Source organism: Myotis myotis, unplaced genomic scaffold (genome assembly GCF_014108235.1).
Source record: "Myotis myotis isolate mMyoMyo1 unplaced genomic scaffold, mMyoMyo1.p scaffold_m19_p_1, whole genome shotgun sequence".
Classification (NCBI taxonomy): Eukaryota; Metazoa; Chordata; class Mammalia; order Chiroptera; family Vespertilionidae; genus Myotis; species Myotis myotis.
In genome coordinates, this window is record NW_023416313.1 from 34,871 (window position 1) to 56,483 (window position 21,613).

Here is a 21,613-nt window from a genome sequence, read left to right on the forward strand (position 1 = left end):
GGTTGCATAAGGAATTTCTGCCAAATAAAAGAAAGAATTGATTTATTAGTACCAATGTCTGTATTTAAACTAACAAAAGCACCATGCCACTGCATTTTAAATTAGGCTGGAGGTGAAGCAGCGTTTGCCCCTTGTGAATCAGAAGTTTACTAAATACTAAATTTACTTGCTTTGCTTTTTAAAAAATACTTACTTAAATTTACTAATCTTTGTAAGCAGTTGAATTCTAGTAAAGTAAATTCTTCTAAAAAGTTACTGATGGCTTCCCATGATCCCTCTGTATATGCAAATAAGCCGAAAGGGAATGCTGTTTAAAAATATTATTTTAAATTTAATAAAAAGGAGAAATTTTAATATTTTGAAATATCTTCCACTAATATTTAAAGGATAATCTAATGATTTGCTGTTAAAATACCAAATCTGAAAATAAGTACAGTCACCATAAATGTTTAATGACTTTGACTTGGAATACATGGCCTTGCGGCACTATCAGTCAACATCCAAGAAGTAACCCTATAGTTACTTGGTGTAAAAAAGACTTTTCTTTTTTAAGTTAAAGTTCTTCAAGTGTAATCCAGGAGGATGACAAACCAGACAACCAACAGCCCAGAGACCACCTGGGGCACGGTAAAGTGAAGTATGGTAACAATTAATTCAGGTAAAAACTATAAATTTCATATGTCTTAGAAGGCACATTTTTCCTTTACCTGGGAATGACAGCACAGCTATCCCAAACTCAGAAGGCTCCAGTTAGCGTGTCAACTCAGTGCTCTGGAGACCCAGAACTGTAATTTAGATAGCACACTGTCTCTGCTTCTGTAAATTTCTTCTTTTTTTTGAAAACTAGGTTCCTCATTCCAAACCTTGAGGTTAAAATTAAGTTGTCATGACCTAGAGCAAAGAATATTCTTACATGGTATTATTCTACAAAGTTTTATTAATAATTTTTGATGCTTTACAACAGTATATTGTGCATTTATCCCAAACAAATTTACAAATGAATTTGAATGTTTTACATGAAGGGATTTATTCCTTTCCACTGTGTGGAGGGCCTCCTGGGGAAGGCACTTAAGCATTCTGTATTGACCTATCTTGACTTTTTTTGCCAAGAGGAATCCAATTGCCTACAGCTGTTATCTGAGCTCTCTGTTCAAGCTGGGATCATGAAAAGCTGGTACCATGGATCTGTCTCTTGCCCAATGGCGTAAGCTGGGCCCTCTCTGGAGAAGAAACCTGGGTTCCCTATGATCAATGCCGGAGCCCCGCCAGCAGGCGAGGGGATCCAAAGGCAGTTGCTGGGCATGGAGGCCAGAGGGACATAAGCTATCAAGGAGACAGAACTGAACCTCACATCACCCTACTTGACCCAGAGATAGCTGGTAGTCAATGATGGGTAAGACCCCACAGGGTGGGGCGACCTAAGACAGGCACAGCTGGGGGCCAGTAGGAGAAAACTTGGGGTGCAACAAAGGTGGGGCACAGATCCTCACCCCCCACCCCCAATGGTGCACGGGCTTGAACACTCGGCCCTTCTGAGGAAGGTCTCCTGTCCCCATGGCTGCTTCTTGCTTCCCATGCCCAGCCCAGATCAGGAACCAAATAGAAGAGATTTGGTCCAGCTGAAATCAGAATCCAGATAAACGGAGGCTTGGCTAACAGACCCTATGTCTAAATCTAGCCTAACAACAGGAATGCTCAGAGCCTTCACAAGGATGTAAAGTGATCCTTTCAATTGATATTTACAGTGTAAATTAACATCATTGTTGGAATATTAAATTTGACAGTAAAATAGTTGTCAAGTTTTCAAATTAATTAAATTTGGCTAACTTGAAATAAGTAATTATTCATATAGTATTAACCAAAATTTTCATTTCATGGTTAAATTGCTTAACATGCAATGAACCTAAAGCAGTCATATTTTTGTGCAGAAAAAATAAAAATTTAAAGTTATCTAGACTGCATTAAAAAATTTTCCATAAGCCTCCTAATTAAATCAAAAAAGGGGGATAGTGGAAGAATACCATGTAAGGAAAAATATCATGTAACTAAATTGCATCTAGAAAAAATTTTTTTTTCATTTTGTAATGCTAACAGCAAGACACCCATGAAAAAACATATGTGGTGTCAAAATAAGCCAAAGGAAAATCATTTGGGCAAATATAAAAAGGATTCCCCAAGTAAAATTTCCTTTATTAACCTTTGGTCGAGAATATGTTTGTATACTTTCAGAGAACAACTCCTAGACCATGTGGATTCCCGTAACAATGGATCACAGAAAGCCAGCCACAAAGACAGAAGAGACAGTTCAGAGATGGAGATGGTGGAAGACGCCTTGCCATGCTAGCAGTCAGCAGCTGTGCGTCGCTGCAGGGTGCCCAGGACCAGACCAGAAAGGACCGGACCTGCATTTTCCACCATCCAGAACCAACATTTCATTGCTGGCATGTACACAGGAACTGTCGGACATTGAAACTTGGACTCAGAACTGTTGGACATTGATTTTGGGACTTAAACATTTTTTGTTCTTACATGTTTATTTCTGGTTTTTTAAGGAAAAAATAAGGGGGAGATGTGGGAAACTGTTTATTGCCTTCACTATCTGATAAGCATAGACAGAGAACTCCCCGAAACCCCCCGAAGGCTGGGTACCTTTGAAGCCCTAGCAAAGCTCGGAGCTAGGCGCCACCTCTGTTTGTCCAGACAGTGGTAGCTGAAACTGCTCCCCCATTTATTATTATGTAAATCCTTGCTGATGGGCTAGTCTGCCTGTTGCCAGGGGTCACCTGCCTAAGGGCTATGCTATGGGTGCATCCCAGATCAATAAAAGCTTGGTGAGGCCTGAGCACGGAGGAAGTCCTTCGGGACTTGTCGCCTGGGCCCCCAATATTGCAAAATTATCTCGTGTCTTTTTCTCTCATTTGCTGTGCGGCTCCTCTTTCAGGTACCGAACCCTACTCCACGCGGGTCGTGGAAGGAAACACTCGACAGACCACCACCAGGGAGCCAGCCGAGTCCGATGCAAAAGCAAAGAGTCTTTTATTCAAACCTTGGCTTGGCTCCCCTACCCTCCTTACTGGCACAGCAGCAAGTGGCAGAGAGAGCTAGCCCGGTGGGAAGAGAAGTTTTATAGGGGGGTGGAGTAAGGGGAGGAGAGGGGACTGCGGGCCCTGCCGATTGGCCAGGCGCAAGTCGGTGTCTCGCTACACAGGATGTGGCAGCCCTAACCGGTTTGGCTCAGTGGATAGAGCGTTGGCCTGCGAACTGAAAGGATGTGGTCATATCTATGGTGTGCACTTCCCTTGATTGTCATTGGTTAGTTTAGAGAAATCCTGGGTGTGACTAGCAGAGGCTTGGGCTTCCGGGAAGAAGCCTTGCTGAGCACATAGCTCTACCGAAAAATGGAGGATTCGGGGCAAGATGGAGGGCGTAGCCCTCGCCCTTTCAGCAGTCAGATCCTATATGTTCTTGTTAAAAAGTATTCTGGATCATTTCTAATTTTTGAGCCACCATGATCCTAGTCTTTTTACTGTTTGTCTTAAGTTTTGCTTTTCTGCAGCTACATGTAACAGTTACATATCAGGAACAAAAGTAACAATATTAAACCAGTAACACTGATTAAGAACAGAAAATGTCTAATACTAGACAAGGAAAAGTCTAAGGGGAAAAAGCATCCCAGCCAACTGAAAAACCCTTTACATGTATTATCCTAATTTTTTAGGCTAATTATATGTTTTCCTCCTCATTCACTATCATTTGTACCTTATGATATGTTTGGCCAGATGAATTAAGACTCTCTACTATTTCATTATCTAGAAGTTTTAATTTTTCTTCTGGCCAGTTAATTTTATCCATTCCTATATTTAGGCAATATTCATCTAAAATACTCATCTAGATTAGATCTACATATTATTCTACCAGGGGAATTATTAGGGAAGTGCTCTTGGAGAGGTTTGTCCAAGGTAGGTCCTTTATAATAGATACTAGAGGCCCAGTGCACAAAACTCATGGGGGGGGGCGGTGTGGGGGTCCCTCAGCCCATCCTGCACCCTCTCCAATCCGGGACCCCTGCTGGCATTGAAGGTCGAATTAATATTATTCAAAAAGGGAAGGTAAATGGGAGGCAGTCAGATCCTACATGTCCTTGTTAAAGATCATTTCTAATTTTTGAGCCACCATGATCCAAGTCTTTTTGCTGTTTGTCAAGTTTTGTTTTTCTGCATCTAGCATAACATTTACATACCAGGAATAAAAGTAACAATAATAAACCAGTAACATTGATTAGGAACAGAAAATGTAGGGGAAACAAATATCTGCTATTATCCAGAAGTTTCCGTTTTTCTTCTGGGCAGTTAATTTTATCCTTTCCTATATTTAGGCAATACTCATCATAGGCAATCATCAGAATATCACTGTCTAGTAGGTGGAAAATTTTTCATGTCTAATAGGGAAAGAGTTCTAGAGAGACAAATATTGTTTCCACTAAGAAACCATAAGGAGGATCGTGACAGTATAAAAATCATTTGTATATACGTACAGTCAATGACAATTAGGGGATATAAGAACAAGGTTTGAGCAGCATCAGTCTGTGGGCACACAGCCCTGTTGACGTCTGGGGATGGCTGTCAACCTCCTCCATAGTCGGCGGCTTCTCATCCTTGAGATGAAGGCGAGTGTCAGAGCCCTTTTCATGGACTTTTCTAAAGATATAATATACCTACAAATGCATCAGAATAAAGCAACAGCTGTTCATGAATGACAAAATTTAGAAGTGGCATGGTAATAGATTTGATAAAACTTTGCTTTTCTATAAAATATTCCAAAACAACAATTTCTTGGTAAATAATAATTCCTGTAAAATGGCATAGAGAATAATATAAAATTTGTATACTTTTAGATTCAATTATAATTTCATGCAAATTAAAAATATCCCGAGTATCACTGGCAGATGCCCCCACAGAGAATCATCACTCTTGACTTGCCTGGTGTCCCTGACTGGACACATGCTACCCCCCTGAAAATTTCCTCTTTGAACCTATCTCTGAATCTTTGCAAGTTCCTTTCTGAAGCCAACTGAAATTTCTATAACATTCATCTCAACAAAATATATGTATATAAATAGAACATAGTTACTAATTTTTATTTGACAAAGCTTCCCATGTAATATCAAGTATATTAAATCGGCCTAATTAAGTTCAAAAAATATTTCTTTTAAGAAGAGAGAATAAATCCTTGAGTCATTCCAGGACCCTTGGAGTCAACCTGGAATGCAGTCCATTCTTATTCAAAAACTGCATTATCATGGAAGCATTAACCGTGTTGCCCAACTCAGCCTGTATAGTTTACTTCCCCATGCCTGTAATCCCTACTTCCCCCTGTGATCTTTGTCCCCATATTCATAAACAAGGGAAGAGCAAACCAAAACCCCTAAAAGGTAGAAAGCCAACATTATATTGCAGACAAACAGAAATCTCACCAGCTGTTTCTGGTGGCTGAACCCTGAGAGGGAGAGCAAGAAGAGCCCCCAAGATTAAGAGTCCTTGGCAGCTGCTAGGACATTCCTGCAATCTCTCTCACACTTTCAACCCTACAACACACAGCTAGGCTTCCCCATAGCAGGACTTGCCTCTTCTTTAAACAAATTAAACAACAACAAAGAGACACAAAACATCAACACTTTTATACAGGCACACAGAACACACCAAAAGTTTACACCAGAGAATGTCTAGCATTAAACATTACCAGAGCAATGTCTTTTGTCTCTGGTTCGGGAACTGCCCCTCTCTAGAACCTCAGCATTCTCCCAATGGACTATTTAAAAAATGGGCTGGGGTCTTTTCTAGTTGCCTCTACCGCCCTTTGTCTGGAGGAAACTTCCTAGAACATGTGCCATTGGCCACGTGTCTCCCAATCCCCACATGCTGTTTGCTCTGGGGAAATTCAGTAATGGCCTGGCCACATGCTGTTTCTTTTCTATGAAGATAAATCAGGGGGGAAACGGGGTGTAGACATTTATTAACTTCAGAATAGTTCTGGGACAGTCTCTATAATTTTTTATTAATTTTCATCTTTTTGGAAGAATTTTTCTCTATGCTTTTCCTTAGAAGCTTCTAATTTCCAAATCAAGATATGCTTCCCATATAGTCATTCAGTTTAATTTCAAGCCGGCATTTTCTAATTTCTGCATGCAAAATATTAATGTAGGTACCCAAAACAAACAGCATTTTGGCCATTTCTAAGTTGATATTTTCTAGTTAAACCTTCCCATTTCTGTAAAATACTTGCAAGTAAAGGCTTCCTATCAGGTGTATTAAATGAGGGCTGGGGTTTGGGGAGCTTTTGTCCTTGGAGGCACAATCCCATGTTTTTTTGTTTGTTTTTTTAATTTTGGATATCTGTAGTCTGAGCAAACTTTCTAGACATGTTAAGTAGTGGGTCAGGTGTGGCTTCAGTTTCTCTCCCGGCTGTCTACAACCACAGGAAAGGTTCAGGGTCCAGGCAGACCAAGCCTTATGGTGGCCCTCTAGATGAGCCATTTAGTTAATTACAGTTGTGTTGGGACTTCCTTATGGGGCTCCTGCATTTCTGACACCTCCACAAAGATTCTTAGTCACCTAAGAACACCCCAGAATCGGACTGGAGGGAGGATGTGCCCCTTTATGTTCGAAGCTGAATGAGTTCAGCTCATTTATATGGCAAAGGTTATTTTTGCTCAGACTCTCAGCAATTCCAATTGAAAAGCCAAAATAAAAACCGGCCACCCATTTTCTCTACCAAAGCAAAGGAAGGTCCTGGATCCAAGAGACAACTCACCCGAGTTCACCCAATGGGCGGAGAACCTGCGGGCTCAACGGTCCCTTTGCTGGATCCTAGTTAGTGAGCTTCTTTGGAATCTTTCTGTGACTACGCCAAGTAATGTCAACGTAAAAACCATTGAAACCTGTAAAGAATTTTTGTGAGTTTATTTGAGCTAAACTGTCAACATATGCCAGAAAGCATATGATAATGCTCAGGAGATTGGTGGGTTACATCTGTATTTATACATTGCAATCAAAGCAAAGGGACATAGGTGGGTTACATGAAATCCATTGGTGATAGACTAGAGAGGCGGGAGAAAGCAAAGTGGGAAACCACTAGGCTTGGATAAAAGTAAAATGATGGACACATACTTAGGTGGGTGCAGGAACAATTAACATGATGAGGGAATTTGTGGTATCCTGGCACCCAGCACATTAGGTTGTGCCCCAAGGGGTCCAGAAAAAGGGAAGTTACAAGTTACCTAGACATTTCAAAGGGTATCTATACTAATAAAAGGTTAATATACTAATTAGACCAGGAGACCTTCCAGATGTCCTTCCGGACAACGTCATGGTAGTGGGGCCGACGCTGAGGCAGTTAGGGGTGATCAGGCCGGTGGGGGGGGGGGGGGGGACGAGCAGTTGGGGGTGAGCAGGCCAGCAGGGGAGGCAGTTGGGGGTGACCAGGCTGCCAGGCAAAGTGGTTAGGGGCAATCAGGCAGGCAGGTGAGCAGTTAGGAGCCAGCAGTCCTGAATTGCGAGAGGGATGTCCAACTGCCGGTTTAGGCCCGATCCCTGTGGGCCTAAACCAGCAGTCAGACATCCCCCGGGGGGGGGGGGTCCCAGATTGGAGAGGGTGCAGGCCGGGCTAAGGGACACCCCCTCCCATGCACAAATTTCATGCACTGGGAGCTAGTGTCATTATAGATGCAAAACGACAGATAGGCTCAGTTAAGGTAAAGGTTGACCTTGTCAGTGAAGATGCAGGCCTAGGACGTAACCGCCCGCCATGACTGCTTTTAGTTACAGTTTAATGTCAGACCACCCTTTGTGGTGACTTCAGGTCTCTGCGTCTGCAAGCCTGTCCACAGCCTCAGGCAGGCAGGATGGGAATAGACGCTCGCAGGAGCCACAGTCTCTGCTGCGTCGCAGGCACCAGCGCCCTGGGTTGTCCGGCTTCACTTCGATCCCGCGACTCTCACCCAAACCCCAACATGACCTCAGACGGGCGTCCCACAGCCCAATGGCAACAGACGCCCACGCGGGTGGGCAGGGCCTCGCGTGGGCAGGGCGAGCGGGATTCGCTGGTGGGCGGGAGATCCGCCGTGGGCGGGAACAGCGTGGGGATTGGGCCGGCGCGCCGGAAGTGCTGTGTGGGGCCTCCGACTCGGGCGGCCGGGCACCCGGAAGCGCTCGCCCCTTCCGTGTGTGTCGCTGGTGCGCAGCCGCCGGGACGCGGGGCGGGCTCCGTCAGGGCCTCGGGGTGCGCCTGCTCCTGCCGTTCCCGCCGCCGGAGGCGCCGCGCTGCGCGGAGAGCACGATGCGGCTGGGCTGCGGGGCCTTCGCCGCCGGCTGCGTGGTGATCGAGGTGCTGGGGGTCGCGCTCTTCCTGCGGGGGTTCTTCCCGGCGCCCGCGCGCCCCGAGCCCGAGCCCCCGGCGGCGCCCGCGGCGCCCGAGCCCATGGCAGGTACGGCCCGCTCCGCTCCGGGCCCTCGGGTCCCGGCCCCCTGGTGCTCAGGGAGTCACCGCAGATGACGACGCCTGCGGACCGCGCCCTCTGACAGCCGCCAGGCCCCTGGCACCGTCGCGACGCCCGCCCGGCGGGCCCCCTTCTTGGTCCGCCCCGCCCGCAGCCCCCGCCGGGGAGAGGCCCCGCTCTGCCAGGTCCGCCCCGCGGGGCCGCCGAGCGTGCGGACAGTTGCTGGAAGCTGCCCTTCCGCAGCGAAGCGCGCGCTCGGAGGGCCAGCGCCTGCCCCTGCCATTGCAGGGCCCTCGCCCGGAAGGGCCCGCGGGGAGGGCTCGCTCCTCGCCCGCTGAGGGCGGTTCATCACTGGGTCCCGGGCTCCTGCGCTACGTGGGGGAGCCCCCCCCGGGGAGGGCACTGTTCTCGGGGTCGGTACCGACAGGTATGGCGGGGTAGGTGCCAGAGACGTGGGCAGAAACTGGGTTATAGGTGATTGGATGCTAAGTCACGTGTACAATTTTCTTTTTTCAAACCCTGTTAGGAGCCAGTTCCAATTGGACCGAGCGCCCCCCGCCTCTCTTCAGGAAAGTCGTTATTATGCTGATCGATGCCTTGAGAGATGATTTTGTGTTTGGGTCAAAAGGTGTGAAGTTTATGCCCTACACCACTTACCTTGTGGAAAAGGGAGCAGCTCACAGTTTTGTGGCTGAAGCAAAGCCGCCTACAGTCACCATGCCTCGAGTCAAGGTAAACGGTTTCACATCGTGTTTTATAAATCACTAGACCCAGATGCACGAAACTCACGGGAGGGGCTCAGCCCTCGCAGCCCGCCCAGCCCGGCTTTGTCCGGTAGAATGTCCGGAGGTTGTTCTGCTGTTCGGTGTAATTAGCACATTAGCTCTTTCGTATCTAGGACGGTTTGGCTCTAAGAGGTTCAGAGGGCTCTCTATAGTCTGTTACCTGTCCACATTGGAAATGCATTCGGTGCCGTCAGCCTGGCTGGGGCAGCCTGACAGATAAGGCAGAACTGAGGCCACCATGTGTACCCCTTTCCAAGTAGCCAGGGTTCAAGCTTCCTGGGCGGCATAAGGGGTTGAAAGCCAGATGATCCGGGCCGGCCTGGTCTCAGGGACGCCCTCCTCCTTGCTACCCTGCTGTTTTCTCTAATGGCCATCAGGTCGGTTATAATCCTGGAAAGGCGTAAGGGTGATCTCGTTCAGTCTCTTGACTTTATCGATGCAAAGGGAAACTCAGACTTGCCCCGCACCCAGGCATACAGTGACTGACCCTGCAGGGTCTGGCCTCCCCAGTTCTCGCTGTGTCTGCTGTGTAACCTGCCTGCAGCTGCTTGGCCTAGTGAGTGTGGCTTTCGAGTGCCTAGTGCTTCCCCCAGGAACTATGGGTAAAGGACAGACTAAAGCTTTATTAGGGACCATTTCCGAAGGAGGGAACAGGCTTGACGTACCCAAGTCACGCAACTGGATTGGGGACTGGAGCACAAGGCTGCCTGGCTCCAAAGACTGGGTGTCACGAGGCAGCACACAGCCGCACTGCCGAGCAGGGAGACTAAGCCAGGTCCTTCTCAGAAGGCAAGAAACCACCCTTCCCAAGGCCATGGCAGCCACAGGAACCTCCAAGGACATGACAGACTGAGTTCTCCCTTCACCCTTCCTCGGGCCCCCAACTGCAACTCGGTCGCTCCCTGCATGCTCCCTGGGGTGACAGCCCAGAGGGGAAGAAGAGTTCCATAAGGCAAGAAATTGCAGTGTCCGTTAAACTTGTGAAAAGGTTCTTTTTACTTTACTAGTAATCATAGCAACGCAAATTAAAACCATCTGCAAGGTTTTGTCTATCACCTTGTAAAAATTTAAAGATTGATGATAACCTACTCTTCACGAGAAAGAAGGTGAACAGGCGTCTTAATTCTGAGACTGTAGCTGGACTGAGCCACCTCCCTCCTCCAGTCCAGTGTGGTCTCTGGCTCGTGCCCTCGACTTGGTGCCCCCCACTGTGCCTACTCACCCAGGCCTCATGGCAGTCATGCCCGTTCACCTCCCCCTCGTCCGAGCTACTTTCCTCTTTCATGATCACACATAGCTTGGCTCCCATGCACACTGCCCTCTGGCCTCAAGCCTTTGCAGTTACTGTGTCTCCCTAGGAAGGCCCCAACTCATCTCACCTAGACAACACTTCAGTCTCAGGTCTCAGCTCAAATGGTACTTCCATTGGAAACTTTTTAAAGAAAGTATCCATTAAAATGGTCTTGGTTAAATATATTGTGCATTCAAATACTAAAAACATAGCCCCGGCTGGTGTGGCTCAGTAGATAGTGCCAACCCTCGCACTGAAGGGCCGTGGGTTCGATTCCCGTCAAAGGCACATACTGGGTTGCAGGTTCCATCCCCGGCCCGGTCGGGCATGTGCAAGAGGCAACCAATCGTGTCCTTCTCACATGTTTCTCCACCCCCCTTTTCCCATCTTTTTTAAAAAAAGGAAAAAATATCCTCGGGTAAGGGTTAATAAATATTTGTGTGTGTGTGTGTTTGTGTGTGTGTGTATGTGTGTATATATACATATATGTGTATATGTATATATACACACACATAAATTTATATGTAGTTTTTATAGCTGTTAAAAAAAAGATAAAGTAGCTATTTGTTTTCTGGGGAAAGGAATCGGTGGTCTGTTATTAATTGGAAAATAAAACCAAGTTGTAAAATTATTTACATAGTTTGTTACCATTTTGGTGAAAAATGTATCTTTGTATATTTTTGGTTGTACACCTACAGAAGAAAGTATGAAAGGGTACTTACCAAAAATAACCAGTTATCTTTAGGAAGTAGAATTTGGGGTAAGAGAGAGGCTCACATTTTGAGAAATAACTTTAGCCCTGGCTGGTGTGGCTCGGTGGATAGAGCGCCAGCCTGCAGACTGAAAGGTCCCAGGCTCGATTCCAGTCAAGGGCACATGCCCGGGTTGCAGGCTCGATCCCCAGTGGGAGGTGTCCAGGAGGCAGCCAATCAGTGATTCTCTCTCATCATGGATGTTTCCATCTCTCTCTTCCTCTCTGAAATCAATAAAAATATATTTTAAAAAAAGAAAAAGAAATAACTCTAGCCCTGGCCAGTGTGGCTTGGTTGGGTGTCCTTCCTCTGCACCGGAGAGTCGCTGGTTCAATTCCTGGTCAGGACACACGTCCTGGTTGTGGGCTCCGGCTGGATGTCTCACTCTTACCTCTATTGCATCGAGCTTATGGAAGTCCATCACACCTGTCTTCATCTCTCTAGAAATCAATTTAAAAAATCTTAAAAGGAATACCTTTATGGAGATAGAATTTTTGTCCAATCCAGCACATGCATTTGTATGTGTATAGCTGGACGAGACATAACGTGTGTAGAGCCATGCCCCCTCCTCCACTCGAGATCGACCCTCACCCAGGAGTGGTGGCTGTCGTCGCTGTTGTTGTGTGTGGGGCGTGACCTGCCTGGACTAGGCCTGGAGAGTGTCTCCCTGAGTGCAGGGCAGCTGATGTCTCTAAGGTCGTTTTTCCAATTCTTGTTTTTAGTTTTAGGCTAGTATTTCCAGGGGCCACTCAGGGTCAGCACAGGTTAGCAATTGCTCAGAAGTTGTGCATAAAGACCTAGTGTGGTGAGGCTACCACCCTTCGTGGGGTCATGTGTGGACGGGCCACGTGCTCACTGGTCAGGGACTGACGCGTCCGCCCTGATTCTCACTTTCTCTGTGAGGAGGCCTTCTGCCCAGCCAGCAGGAGCTAGGAAGTCGGCCCTCCCTCTCCAGTCTCCTGAGGGTCCACGCAGCCTTCCAGGTGCCAGGAAGAGGTGGCGCTGACGGGGGCCACTACACCTGTCTCGTTCCTCCAATCCCCCCTTTTTTTAAAATATATTTTATTGATTTTTTACAGAGAGGAAGGGAGAGAGATAGAGAGTTAGAAACATCGATGAGAGAGAAACATCGATCAGCCGCCTCCTGCACATCTACTGGGGATGTGCCCGCAACCCAGGCACACGCCCTTGACCGGAATTGAACCCGAGACCTTTCAGTCCGCAGGCCGACGCTCTATCCACTGAGCCAAACCGGTTTCGGCTCCAATCCCCTTTTAAAGTGTGGGCTGGTCTCTTACCACAACTAGCACGGCGCCTCGGGCCGCTGTTGATGTGGCCTCGCCATGGATGCCATACCCTTGCGTGGCACTGTCCCCTGGAGCCAGCTCCAAGTCGAGGGCCCTCCTGTCCTCTGCGCCTGCAGCACAGCCAGGGCGCAGCCCCGTGGAAGCACTGTGGTGCTCACAGAGCTCTGAGACTGCCATTTGTCTTGAGTAAGAACTTCTCAATGGATTGTCTATCCTTGGTGAGTTTTCGGAGTCCCCAAATGGTGGTTTTGACAGTTTTATCCAGTGTCATCTTGCTCTTGGGGGAGAAGAGTGGGCGAACTTGCATGCGTTCCAGACGCCCAGAACACGCACCTGTCCGTTTGCTGTTGGAGAAGTCTTGGCAGTTGCCCCTTGGGTGTGACCCGATTCCTGTTGATTTGCATTGCACAGGCCAGGACACTTGTGCTGTGTGTTGTTGGGAGATACAGACCGTGCCCCATCGATGCGGCCTCTTGGACTCCTGGCTAAAATGAGGGAGGTCACAGGAAGGTGTGACGATGTCACACCCCCTCCCTGTCCCAGAAACTGGTGCCATGTGGTGGGGGCGGGGAGGGGTCCCCACCAGCACACCTGGGCCAGCTCTCGGGGATCCCTGAGAGGTGTGTGGGAGCTGCTCCTTCACTCGGGAGTGGACAGTAGAGTCTCTGGTTTGTGAATCGGGACGTGGAGTTTGCAGACTTGAAGCTCAGGTGAGAGCCTGGCCGTGGGTGTCAACACAGGCTTGCGCACACACCACCTTTGGTCGCTTGTTTTGGTTCTTCTCCTCTGGCTCCCTCAGCGCCTCCTTTATCCTCTCCTTGTCTGAAATGGGGTCAGGCATTCACGGTGAAGCATTCTGGTTTTGCCAGAATCTGCGGGTAGCTTTCCCCATTTGTCGTAGGACTGACCCACCCTCCGGTCCTGGGAGTGCCCTACTTTTATGCTTGCGTCTTTCCTCTGTGTCGTGGCCAGCACCCCTCCCCCTGCTGCACTTTGACCCCAAAGTCTAATCCAAGAGTTCCCTCCTGCAGGCATTGATGACAGGGAGCCTCCCCGGCTTCGTGGATGTCGTCAGAAACCTCAACTCCCCCGCACTGCTGGAGGACAATGTCGTCACACAGGCAAAAGCCGCTGGGAAAAGAATCATCTTCTATGGAGACGAAACATGGGTGAAGTTATTCCCAAAGCACTTTGTGGAATATGATGGAACAACCTCATTTTTTGTGTCAGATTATACAGAGGTCAGTGTTTAAAATAAGAAACATAGATCCTACCAGGTGGAGAGGCAGCGTTCGTTGTAGTGGTGTTTGTTGCTCTATCGGGAGGGTGTGGAGACAGTACAAACATGGCTCACTTGCACCGTGACAGCCAAGGGCGTGAGCCCTGGTGCAGGTGTGAGCATGGCTCTCTGGAGCCCACAGCCTGGAGGCTGAGCACCGATTGGCAAGTGTCAAGAATCCAGAAGGGCTGCCCAAGCCAGGAGTCAGATGAGCTGGGTGCATAGGTGAGCGGGGACGTCCCACAAGGATAGAGTGGTGGCAGCCTCTGTCTGAGGCCGAGCCCAAGGATGCCACACTGCCTGGGGCTCCGAGGCCGTTGGTCCCTCTGCAAGTGGGTCAGCGTCGAGTGGGAAGCACAGGGTCGAGGGCAAGCTGGGTGGGTGGTCTTGAGAGGCATCAGCTGGGAGTGCCGCTTCGCCAAGGGGAGGAGCGATGAGAGCCCTTGTTGAAAGTTGAGCCTGGGTGCAGAGGGAGACCCTCGGGGCAGTGGCACCGCATGTCTGGACTTGGCATTAGGGCGGACAGCATTGCACCCCTCACCTGTCCGTTGGCTAACACAGATGCCCTCTGCTGCAGTGGCCTGTGCAGCATAGCAGTGCTGGCCAGCGGCAACTGGGCCTCCCCGTCCTGTGTACAGTCCCTCAGAAACTTCTCTGCCATAGGCTTTTCAGTGGGAGGGAGGTGGCCAGCAGTGGGGTCGGGGCTGACCAGGCTAAATGGCTCTGTTGGGGGCTGTGGACGGCTGGTCAGAGTGCTGTCTCCTCCCTCCCAGGACAGCTCTCATGCTGGTCACTGGAACCCTGAGCACTGTCCTGTGCTCACTGCCTTCCCCTGTGTAACTGGGTCCTGAGTCCTTGCTCAGTGCAGCCCTCGCCGTGCCCACAGAGATGCTTTTGCAGCCGACCTTGCTCGGTCCACCTTATAACACAGTCTGTCTGCAGCCTGGGGGTGCGAAACGATGTCAGTGAAAGTTTTGTCTCATCTGATGTTTAGTTCTTTATGGCAGTTTTAATTTTTTTTTTCTTGTCTTTTCGAACTCCCACGAGTCCTGTCACCTATAGTAAACCCTGTGACGTATAACGACACATCACTTCCTTGGGCAGTGACGATCTAGCTCTTCATTTGCACTTTCCCCTTAAAGGTGGACGATAACGTGACGAGGCACTTGGATAAAGTATTGAAGAGGGGGGATTGGGATGTGCTAATCCTCCATTACCTGGGGCTGGACCACATCGGCCACATTTCCGGGCCCAGCAGTCCCCTGATTGGGCGGAAGCTCAGCGAGATGGACAGCATCCTGATGAGAATCCACACCTCGCTGCTGTCAGAGGTGAGCTGCGCTTTGGTGGGTCTTGTTGCCAGGAGGTGCTTGTGCCCACAGTCCCCAGAAAAACTAGCCGGCACGTGAGCTCAGGTGAGCTGAGTGAATGTCACGCCCACCGTCCCTCGACAGCCTCAGCCGGCACAGGTGCCACTGCGATGCTCACCTGCCTGGTCCCACCTCCAGTGGCTGTGTCTCCACCATCACCATCCCTCCCGCTCCTGCTTCCTGAGTGCCTTCGGGACGCTGAGCCTGTCTGGGTGTCTACGGGGTGTGGGCTCCAGCCAGGAGGGCAGACAAGAAGCACAGTGAGTGCATCAGGGTTCTTTTTTAAAATATATTTTTATTGATGTCAGAGGGAGAGAGAGAGAGAAACATCCGTGATAAGAGAGATTCATGGATCGGCTGCCTCCTGCACCCCCACTGGGGATCGAGCCTGCATCCTGAGCATGTGCCCTAATCGGCAATCGAATCGTGACCTCCTGGTTCATAGGGTGACACCCAACCCCTGAGCCAGGCCAGCCGGGCTGCATGAGTGTTCTTGAAGGTGACGTGCCCCAGGACAATGGGGGCAGGAGGAGGGAACCGCACCTGAGGGGCTGTGGTTTTCAGCAGCCTGGGCAGAGTAGTCACAGGAGACGTGAGCAGAGGCTGGACAGGAGGGGGCCGATGTGCCAGGCAAAGAGCAAGGGCGAGGTGGAGCCTGCCAGGCACATCCTGGGCAGCAGAGGTCATGGCTGGAGCCCCAGGGCAGGAAGGTGGCTGCATTTGACAGATGGGGGCACCGGGGCACGCAGAGCAATGTGCCTGCGCTCTCACAGCTCAGAAGTGGCAAAGAGGTCCGGGCCCAGAGCCTCTGCCCTGAGAGCCCTCTGTCCAATCCCACTGCTGTGCGACCTCCATGAGATTCTGCTTGTTTCATACATGACGCTATTTGACCGTGACCCTTTGATCTGACTGTAAGCTCATAGGTAAAAGGAAAAACCCACTAATTTAGAAAGAACTGTTCATGCAGCTAGCCCAGGGGTGGGCAAACTTTTTGACTCGAGGGCCACAATGGGTTCTTAAACTGGACCGGAGGGCCGGAACAAAAGCATGGATGGAGTGTTTGTGTGAACTAATATAAATTCAAAGTAAACATCATTACATAAAAGGGTACGGTCTTTTTTTTCAATAGTTTTATTCATTTCAAACGGGCCGGATCCGGCCCGCGGGCCGTCGTTTGCCCACAGCTGAGCTAGAACCTGACGTGCGTTTCCTAGCGAGTACGTGTTCCCGGTGTCAGTGCCGTTGAAATGGCCCCTTTGCCTTACAGGAGAGGGAGGCCCTCTCGCCCAGCCTGCTGGTTCTCTGTGGCGACCACGGCATGTCCGAGAGTGGGGGCCACGGGGCCTCCTCCCTGGAGGAAGTGAACACCGCGCTGCTCCTCACCAGCTCTGCGTTCGAGAGGAAGCCCGGTGAGGACGCAGGCGTGGCTAATGCTGAAACTGTATTTTACTGCTGTGTTCTATCACCCGATATTAATTGTAAAACTATTTTTGGAAGCTAAGTTTGAAATATCCTGAGTAATGGCAGAATGAAAATTAACAGGGCAAGGGGCAGTCAGGATGAGGAGGTTAGATTTCTTGCCCTGATTATTACAATACAAGTGTCCTTTGTGGGAATTCGGTTGTATGGATGCCACTGCCTAGATGCCTGGGACTGTTAGTAAGAACGTCCTGTAGCTTAGCGACTTCGGAGGCACATATATGAACTGAGAAACATAAGTGCTTAACATTCCCCTAAAAGTACCCTCTGTTAGAAACTAGAGGTTTAATAGCCGTGTCAGTAGGAGTCACCAGACCAGTCCGAGAAAGATTCACTGAAGACTCATCTGTCATCACTGACACACAGTTCTGCACCCAAACACACGGGCCCCTCTGACCCACCCCGCCTGCCTCAGGCATGGCCGTCTCCGCCACCCTCCCCATGGGCCTGCCTTTGCCCCTCACTTCACTTGCTGTTGTTTCTGTGGATTCTGTGGCTTCCTCTCACAGTTCCTTGCCATCACCCAGCACTGTTGGAGCCAGCCTTCCAGAGAGCGGGTACAGTGCCCACCAGGGCACCGGCCTCTGCACCCCGCCACCCTCACTCGACCACAGCACCGGCCTCTGCGCCCCGCCACCCTCACTCAACTACAGCACGGCCTCTGCGCCCCACTATCCTCATGCGACCACAGCACGGCCTCTGCGCCCCACTATCCTCACTCGACCACAGCACGGCCTCTGCGCCCCACTATCCTCACTCGACCACAGCACGGCCTCTGCGCCCCACTATCCTCACGCGACCACAGCACGGCCTCTGCGCCCCACTATCCTCACGCGACCACAGCACGGCCTCTGCGCCCCACTATCACAGCACGGCCTCTGCGCCCCACTATCCTCACGCGACCACAGCACGGCCTCTGCGCCCCCCTATCCTCACGCGACCACAGCACGGCCTCTGCGCCCCACTATCCTCACTTGGACCACAGCACGGCCTCTGCGCCCCACTATCCTCACTCGACCACAGCACGGCCTCTGCGCCCCACTGTCCTCACTTGGACCACAGCAGGCCTCTGCGCCCCACTATCCTCACGAGACCACAGCACGGCCTCTGTGCCCCACTATCCTCACTCGACCACAGCAGGCCTCTGCGCCCCACTATCCTCACTTGGACCACAGCAGGCCTCTGCGCCCCACTATCCTCACGAGACCACAGCACGGCCTCTGTGCCCCACTATCCTCACTCGACCACAGTAGGCCTCTGCGCCCCACTATCCTCACTCGACCACAGCAGGCCTCTGCGCCCCACTATCCTCACTTGGACCACAGCACGGCCTCTGCGCCCCACTATCCTCACGAGACCACAGCACCGGCCTCTGCGCCCCACTACCCTCACTTGGACCACAGCACGGCCTCTGCACCCCACTATCCTCACTCGACCACAGCACGGCCTCTGCACCCCACTATCCTCACTCGACCACAGCACCGGCCTCTGCACCCCACTGCCCTCACTTGGACCACAGCAGGGTGGCCACCGAGTGGGGTGAGAGCCCTGCACTAGAAATGGCTTCTTCCCAGCACTTGCTCGTCCTGCCCGGTGCCTGAGCCCCTGGGACGGAAATGGCGCCACGTGAAAATGTCTCACAAACACGTGTTCACGGACGTTCACAGCAACATCACTCATGAGAGCCCAGAAGTGGGAACCCAAGCCCTGATGAGGCGGCTGAACGTGGTGCGTCCACACAGCAGATACCACCGACAGCAGGAAGGAGTGAGGGTGGGCCGTGCAGCAGGGCTGTCTTGGAAGGAAAAGGACAGCTGCCGGGCTGGGAGGCCCGTGTGCGGGCAGATGGCCTGGAGGGCTGCGGGGGCGTGTATTTAACTTGACTTTCTTTAAGAATAGTTATATCCTGCAGACTTCACTCCTTCTGCTCATTAAGTCAGTCTCAGTTTTAGAACATTTATGTGAGTGGTTCCCACCACTCCCACTCCCGCCACCACCCTCCACCCCTCCAGCAAGTTGTGTTTCTGTCGCTGTTAGATTTGCGTCTTCCAGAGCTTCTAATACAAGGAGCCCTGGGGCGGTGGTCTTGTGGCCAGGATAGAGGGCCCTGCAGTGCTGCTGAGTGATAGCTGTGGTGGGGGCACGCGTGTCCATTTGTCCATTCATCCGTGGACGGGGCTGTGAACATTCGTCAGCAAGTGTTTGTGAAGACGTATTTTCATATGGTGTCTTTTAAAAAATGTATATTCTTATTGATTTCACAGAGGAAGGTAGAGGGAAAGAGATGAAAACATCAGTGATGAGAAAGCATCACTGATGAGCTGCCTCCTGCACGCCCCTCCCTGGGGATGGAATCCACAGCCTGGGCCTGGGCCCCTGAGCGGCGGGCCTGTGGTGTCATTTTTCTCCAGGGCACCTTTGACTCCCTCTGTGCTGTTACTGTCAGGTGGCTTCTGCAGGGCACAGCCAGGTCTGTGCGCAGCGCGGGGCTGCTGCAGTCAGTGTCGGGTCTCAGCACAACAGCCAGGCCCCACCAGTGTCAGTGCTGAGAACTAGCCCTCAACGTAAGAGACTATGAGAAGAAAAGTAATACTGGAGTGGAAAACTTCTAAGTATAACTCAGGAGGCATCAGTAGAGGGTTGGTCAGAAAAGAAGAATAAATTGGACCCAGTTAAAAAGAAAATTTCATACAACCCAAAATTACCATAATCAAAGCTAAACCTCTACAAACTCGCCTGGCCCCAGGCTCCGCTGACCCACCTGCACAGGCGGCTGGGGGGACGGGGGAATTTCTCCACCGAGAAGAGGACGCCTGCTCTGAGTTTCCTGTCCAGGGCCTCTCGGGGCCTGGGGCAGAGCCGGGCCTGAGCCCAGGTCGTGACTCACCCAGTCTCCTTGTAGGGCCCGTCAGACGCCAACCCCTGCCTAGTGCAAAGCACTGCAGGTGCTCAGGCCATGGCCACTGGGCCAGCCTCCCGCTGCTTTCCCAGAGGTGCCCCGAGGGGCTGTGAGCACCACTCTGATCCAGAGGGCAGGGCCGCCAGGGACCCCCAGGTGACCATCTGCTGCGCCACCTGCTCCCTGTGCCGGCACCTCCCAGGCGCTGTGGCTGCTTCAGGGAAGGTGGTGGTCAGTCGGCTCACTGACAGCACGGTGCGGTGCTCCATGTAAACCTACAGGGAATGGTTTGGCGAGATGGTGATTGACGTGCGTTGTCAGAGGTCAGGTGTGTCCGAGAGCCTGTCGCTGACCCTGCTTCCTCCCCTAGGTGAAGTCCGGCCCCCAGAGCGCGTGCAGCAGACCGACCTGGCCGCCACCCTGGCGGTGGGGCTCGGCCTGCCTATCCCGCAGCACAGCGTGGGCCGCTTCCTGTTCCCAGTCGTGCAGGGCAGAGCCCTGCGGGAACAGCTGAGGCTCCTACACTTGAATGCAGTGCAGCTCAGCAGGCTGTTGCGATCGCGCATCCCGGGGTTCGAGAGAGGTGAGTCACGGCCACCCTCCGCCAGGCTGGGGCCCCGCGTGACCTGGCCCTCGCTGCGGCCTGGCTGTGCTTTCGGAGCTCGGCCATCACCGTGAGCAGCACCCAGAGGCCGTTGTCTCAGGCACGTGCTCCCATACATGTGCTCAGTCGACAAGTGGTGACTCTTCCCACTGTTTCTGTTTGGACAGCAGGGCCAGGGCTGCCCTCATGGAGCGCAGCTTGAGAGGGAGAGCAGGAGGTGCCACTGGTGTCAGGTGGTGTGTAGGTGGCGAGGCCTGGGGGGGACGTGCCTCACTTGCAGGGATGAAGGGGCGGGAGTGGCTGGAGCAGAGGAAGGCACAGGACGGGAGGCCAGGGGTGTGGGGGCCTCTGGGACCCTGGCTAGAGTAGGGGCTCTCGCTTTCGTCCTGAGTCGCGGAGCCTGAGCTCCGCAGCCGGCACTTGGGAGGTTCTGGGGCCAGGGAGGCTGGAGGAGAGCTGGGAGGAAGCTGCCCAGAGAGGACTTGCGATACGGAGCCGGTAGAAGACCCAGGCAATTGCTGAGAGGCAGGCAGGGCAGCCATGCGGGGGCTGGGGGGGAGGGGTTGTGGATGTGGTGGACACAGCGGCAGGCACCCGTCCGCCCAGTCCTCACACAGTGCGAGCATGGGAAGGTTTCTGTAAAGTCGAGGGCCTGTTAACACGATGCATTTCTGGGTAGTTTTCCATTGCAGGAGCAGAGGGGAGGGAAGGAGAGAGGGAGCAGGGGAGGAGGCGAGGCAAGGCCAGGGGAGGAGGCGAGGCAAGGCCAGGGGTGGAGGCAGAGGGATGGGGGAGGTCAGCTGGAAGGAGGTTGGAGGGTGCTGGCCCGTGACCAGCCCACACACGAAGGTTCCTGGGCGCCAGCTGTCAGGTTCTCCCACAGGCCGCGGAAGCCACTGGGAACCCAGTGCCTACGTCTGTGCTGCGTCCGCAACCTGTTCCTCTTCTTGCCAGAGCACGGATTCGAACAGTTTAAAATATCAGAAAGGCTGCACGGAAACTGGGTCAAACTGTACTTAGAGGAAAATAACGCAGAAATCCTTCTCAACATGGGGGCCAAGGCCCGCAAGCAGTACCTGTACACCCTGAAGGCCCTGAGCCAGGCCTTGAGCAGCCAGGAGGCCCAGTACGACATCTACTCCATGGTGGTGGGGACCGTCGTGGTTCTGGAGGTAGGGTGCTCGCACGGAGCGAGGCTCACCTGGAGCTGGCTCGATACCCCAGCCAGGATATTGCAGTGGAGTGTCTGTAGCACATCAGTGTTCCCCAAAACAGGAAACTGGTTTTCCTGTTTGCTCACGTGTGCCCTGGTGCACAGTCCTGTCCAGGCGGGTGGCTGGAGGCGTGGTTTGG

The 21,613-nt window shown here is 51.7% G+C and overlaps 1 protein-coding gene and 1 long non-coding RNA gene across 5 annotated transcripts in view; one reads left to right on the plus strand and one right to left on the minus strand.

Moving 5' to 3' along the window:
* Positions 1-3,303: 3,303 nt before the first annotated feature.
* On the minus strand, positions 3,304-8,210 carry LOC118665103. The gene is made up of 3 exons (XR_004970539.1): positions 7,763-8,210; positions 6,811-6,937; positions 3,304-4,714 (listed from the first exon to the last, which is right to left on the minus strand). It is a non-coding gene; the product is annotated as an uncharacterized LOC118665103 (long non-coding RNA).
* A 1-nt stretch (position 8,211) lies between these two features.
* PIGG (phosphatidylinositol glycan anchor biosynthesis class G) overlaps positions 8,212-21,613 on the plus strand; it is a 31,382-nt gene continuing 17,980 nt past the window's right edge. Inside the window, exons 1-7 of one of the 4 annotated variants that reach the window (XM_036326074.1) lie at positions 8,335-8,482; positions 9,021-9,226; positions 13,661-13,870; positions 15,051-15,239; positions 16,546-16,687; positions 20,027-20,239; positions 21,215-21,432. In XM_036326074.1, the coding sequence (XP_036181967.1) occupies positions 8,335-8,482; positions 9,021-9,226; positions 13,661-13,870; positions 15,051-15,239; positions 16,546-16,687; positions 20,027-20,239; positions 21,215-21,432 (1,326 nt within the window). Of the gene's footprint in view, positions 8,483-9,020; positions 9,227-13,660; positions 13,871-15,050; positions 15,240-16,545; positions 16,688-20,026; positions 20,240-21,214; positions 21,433-21,613 lie in introns of those variants that run through there. The other 3 variants (XM_036326103.1, XM_036326083.1, XM_036326093.1) reach the window with 3 other exon arrangements.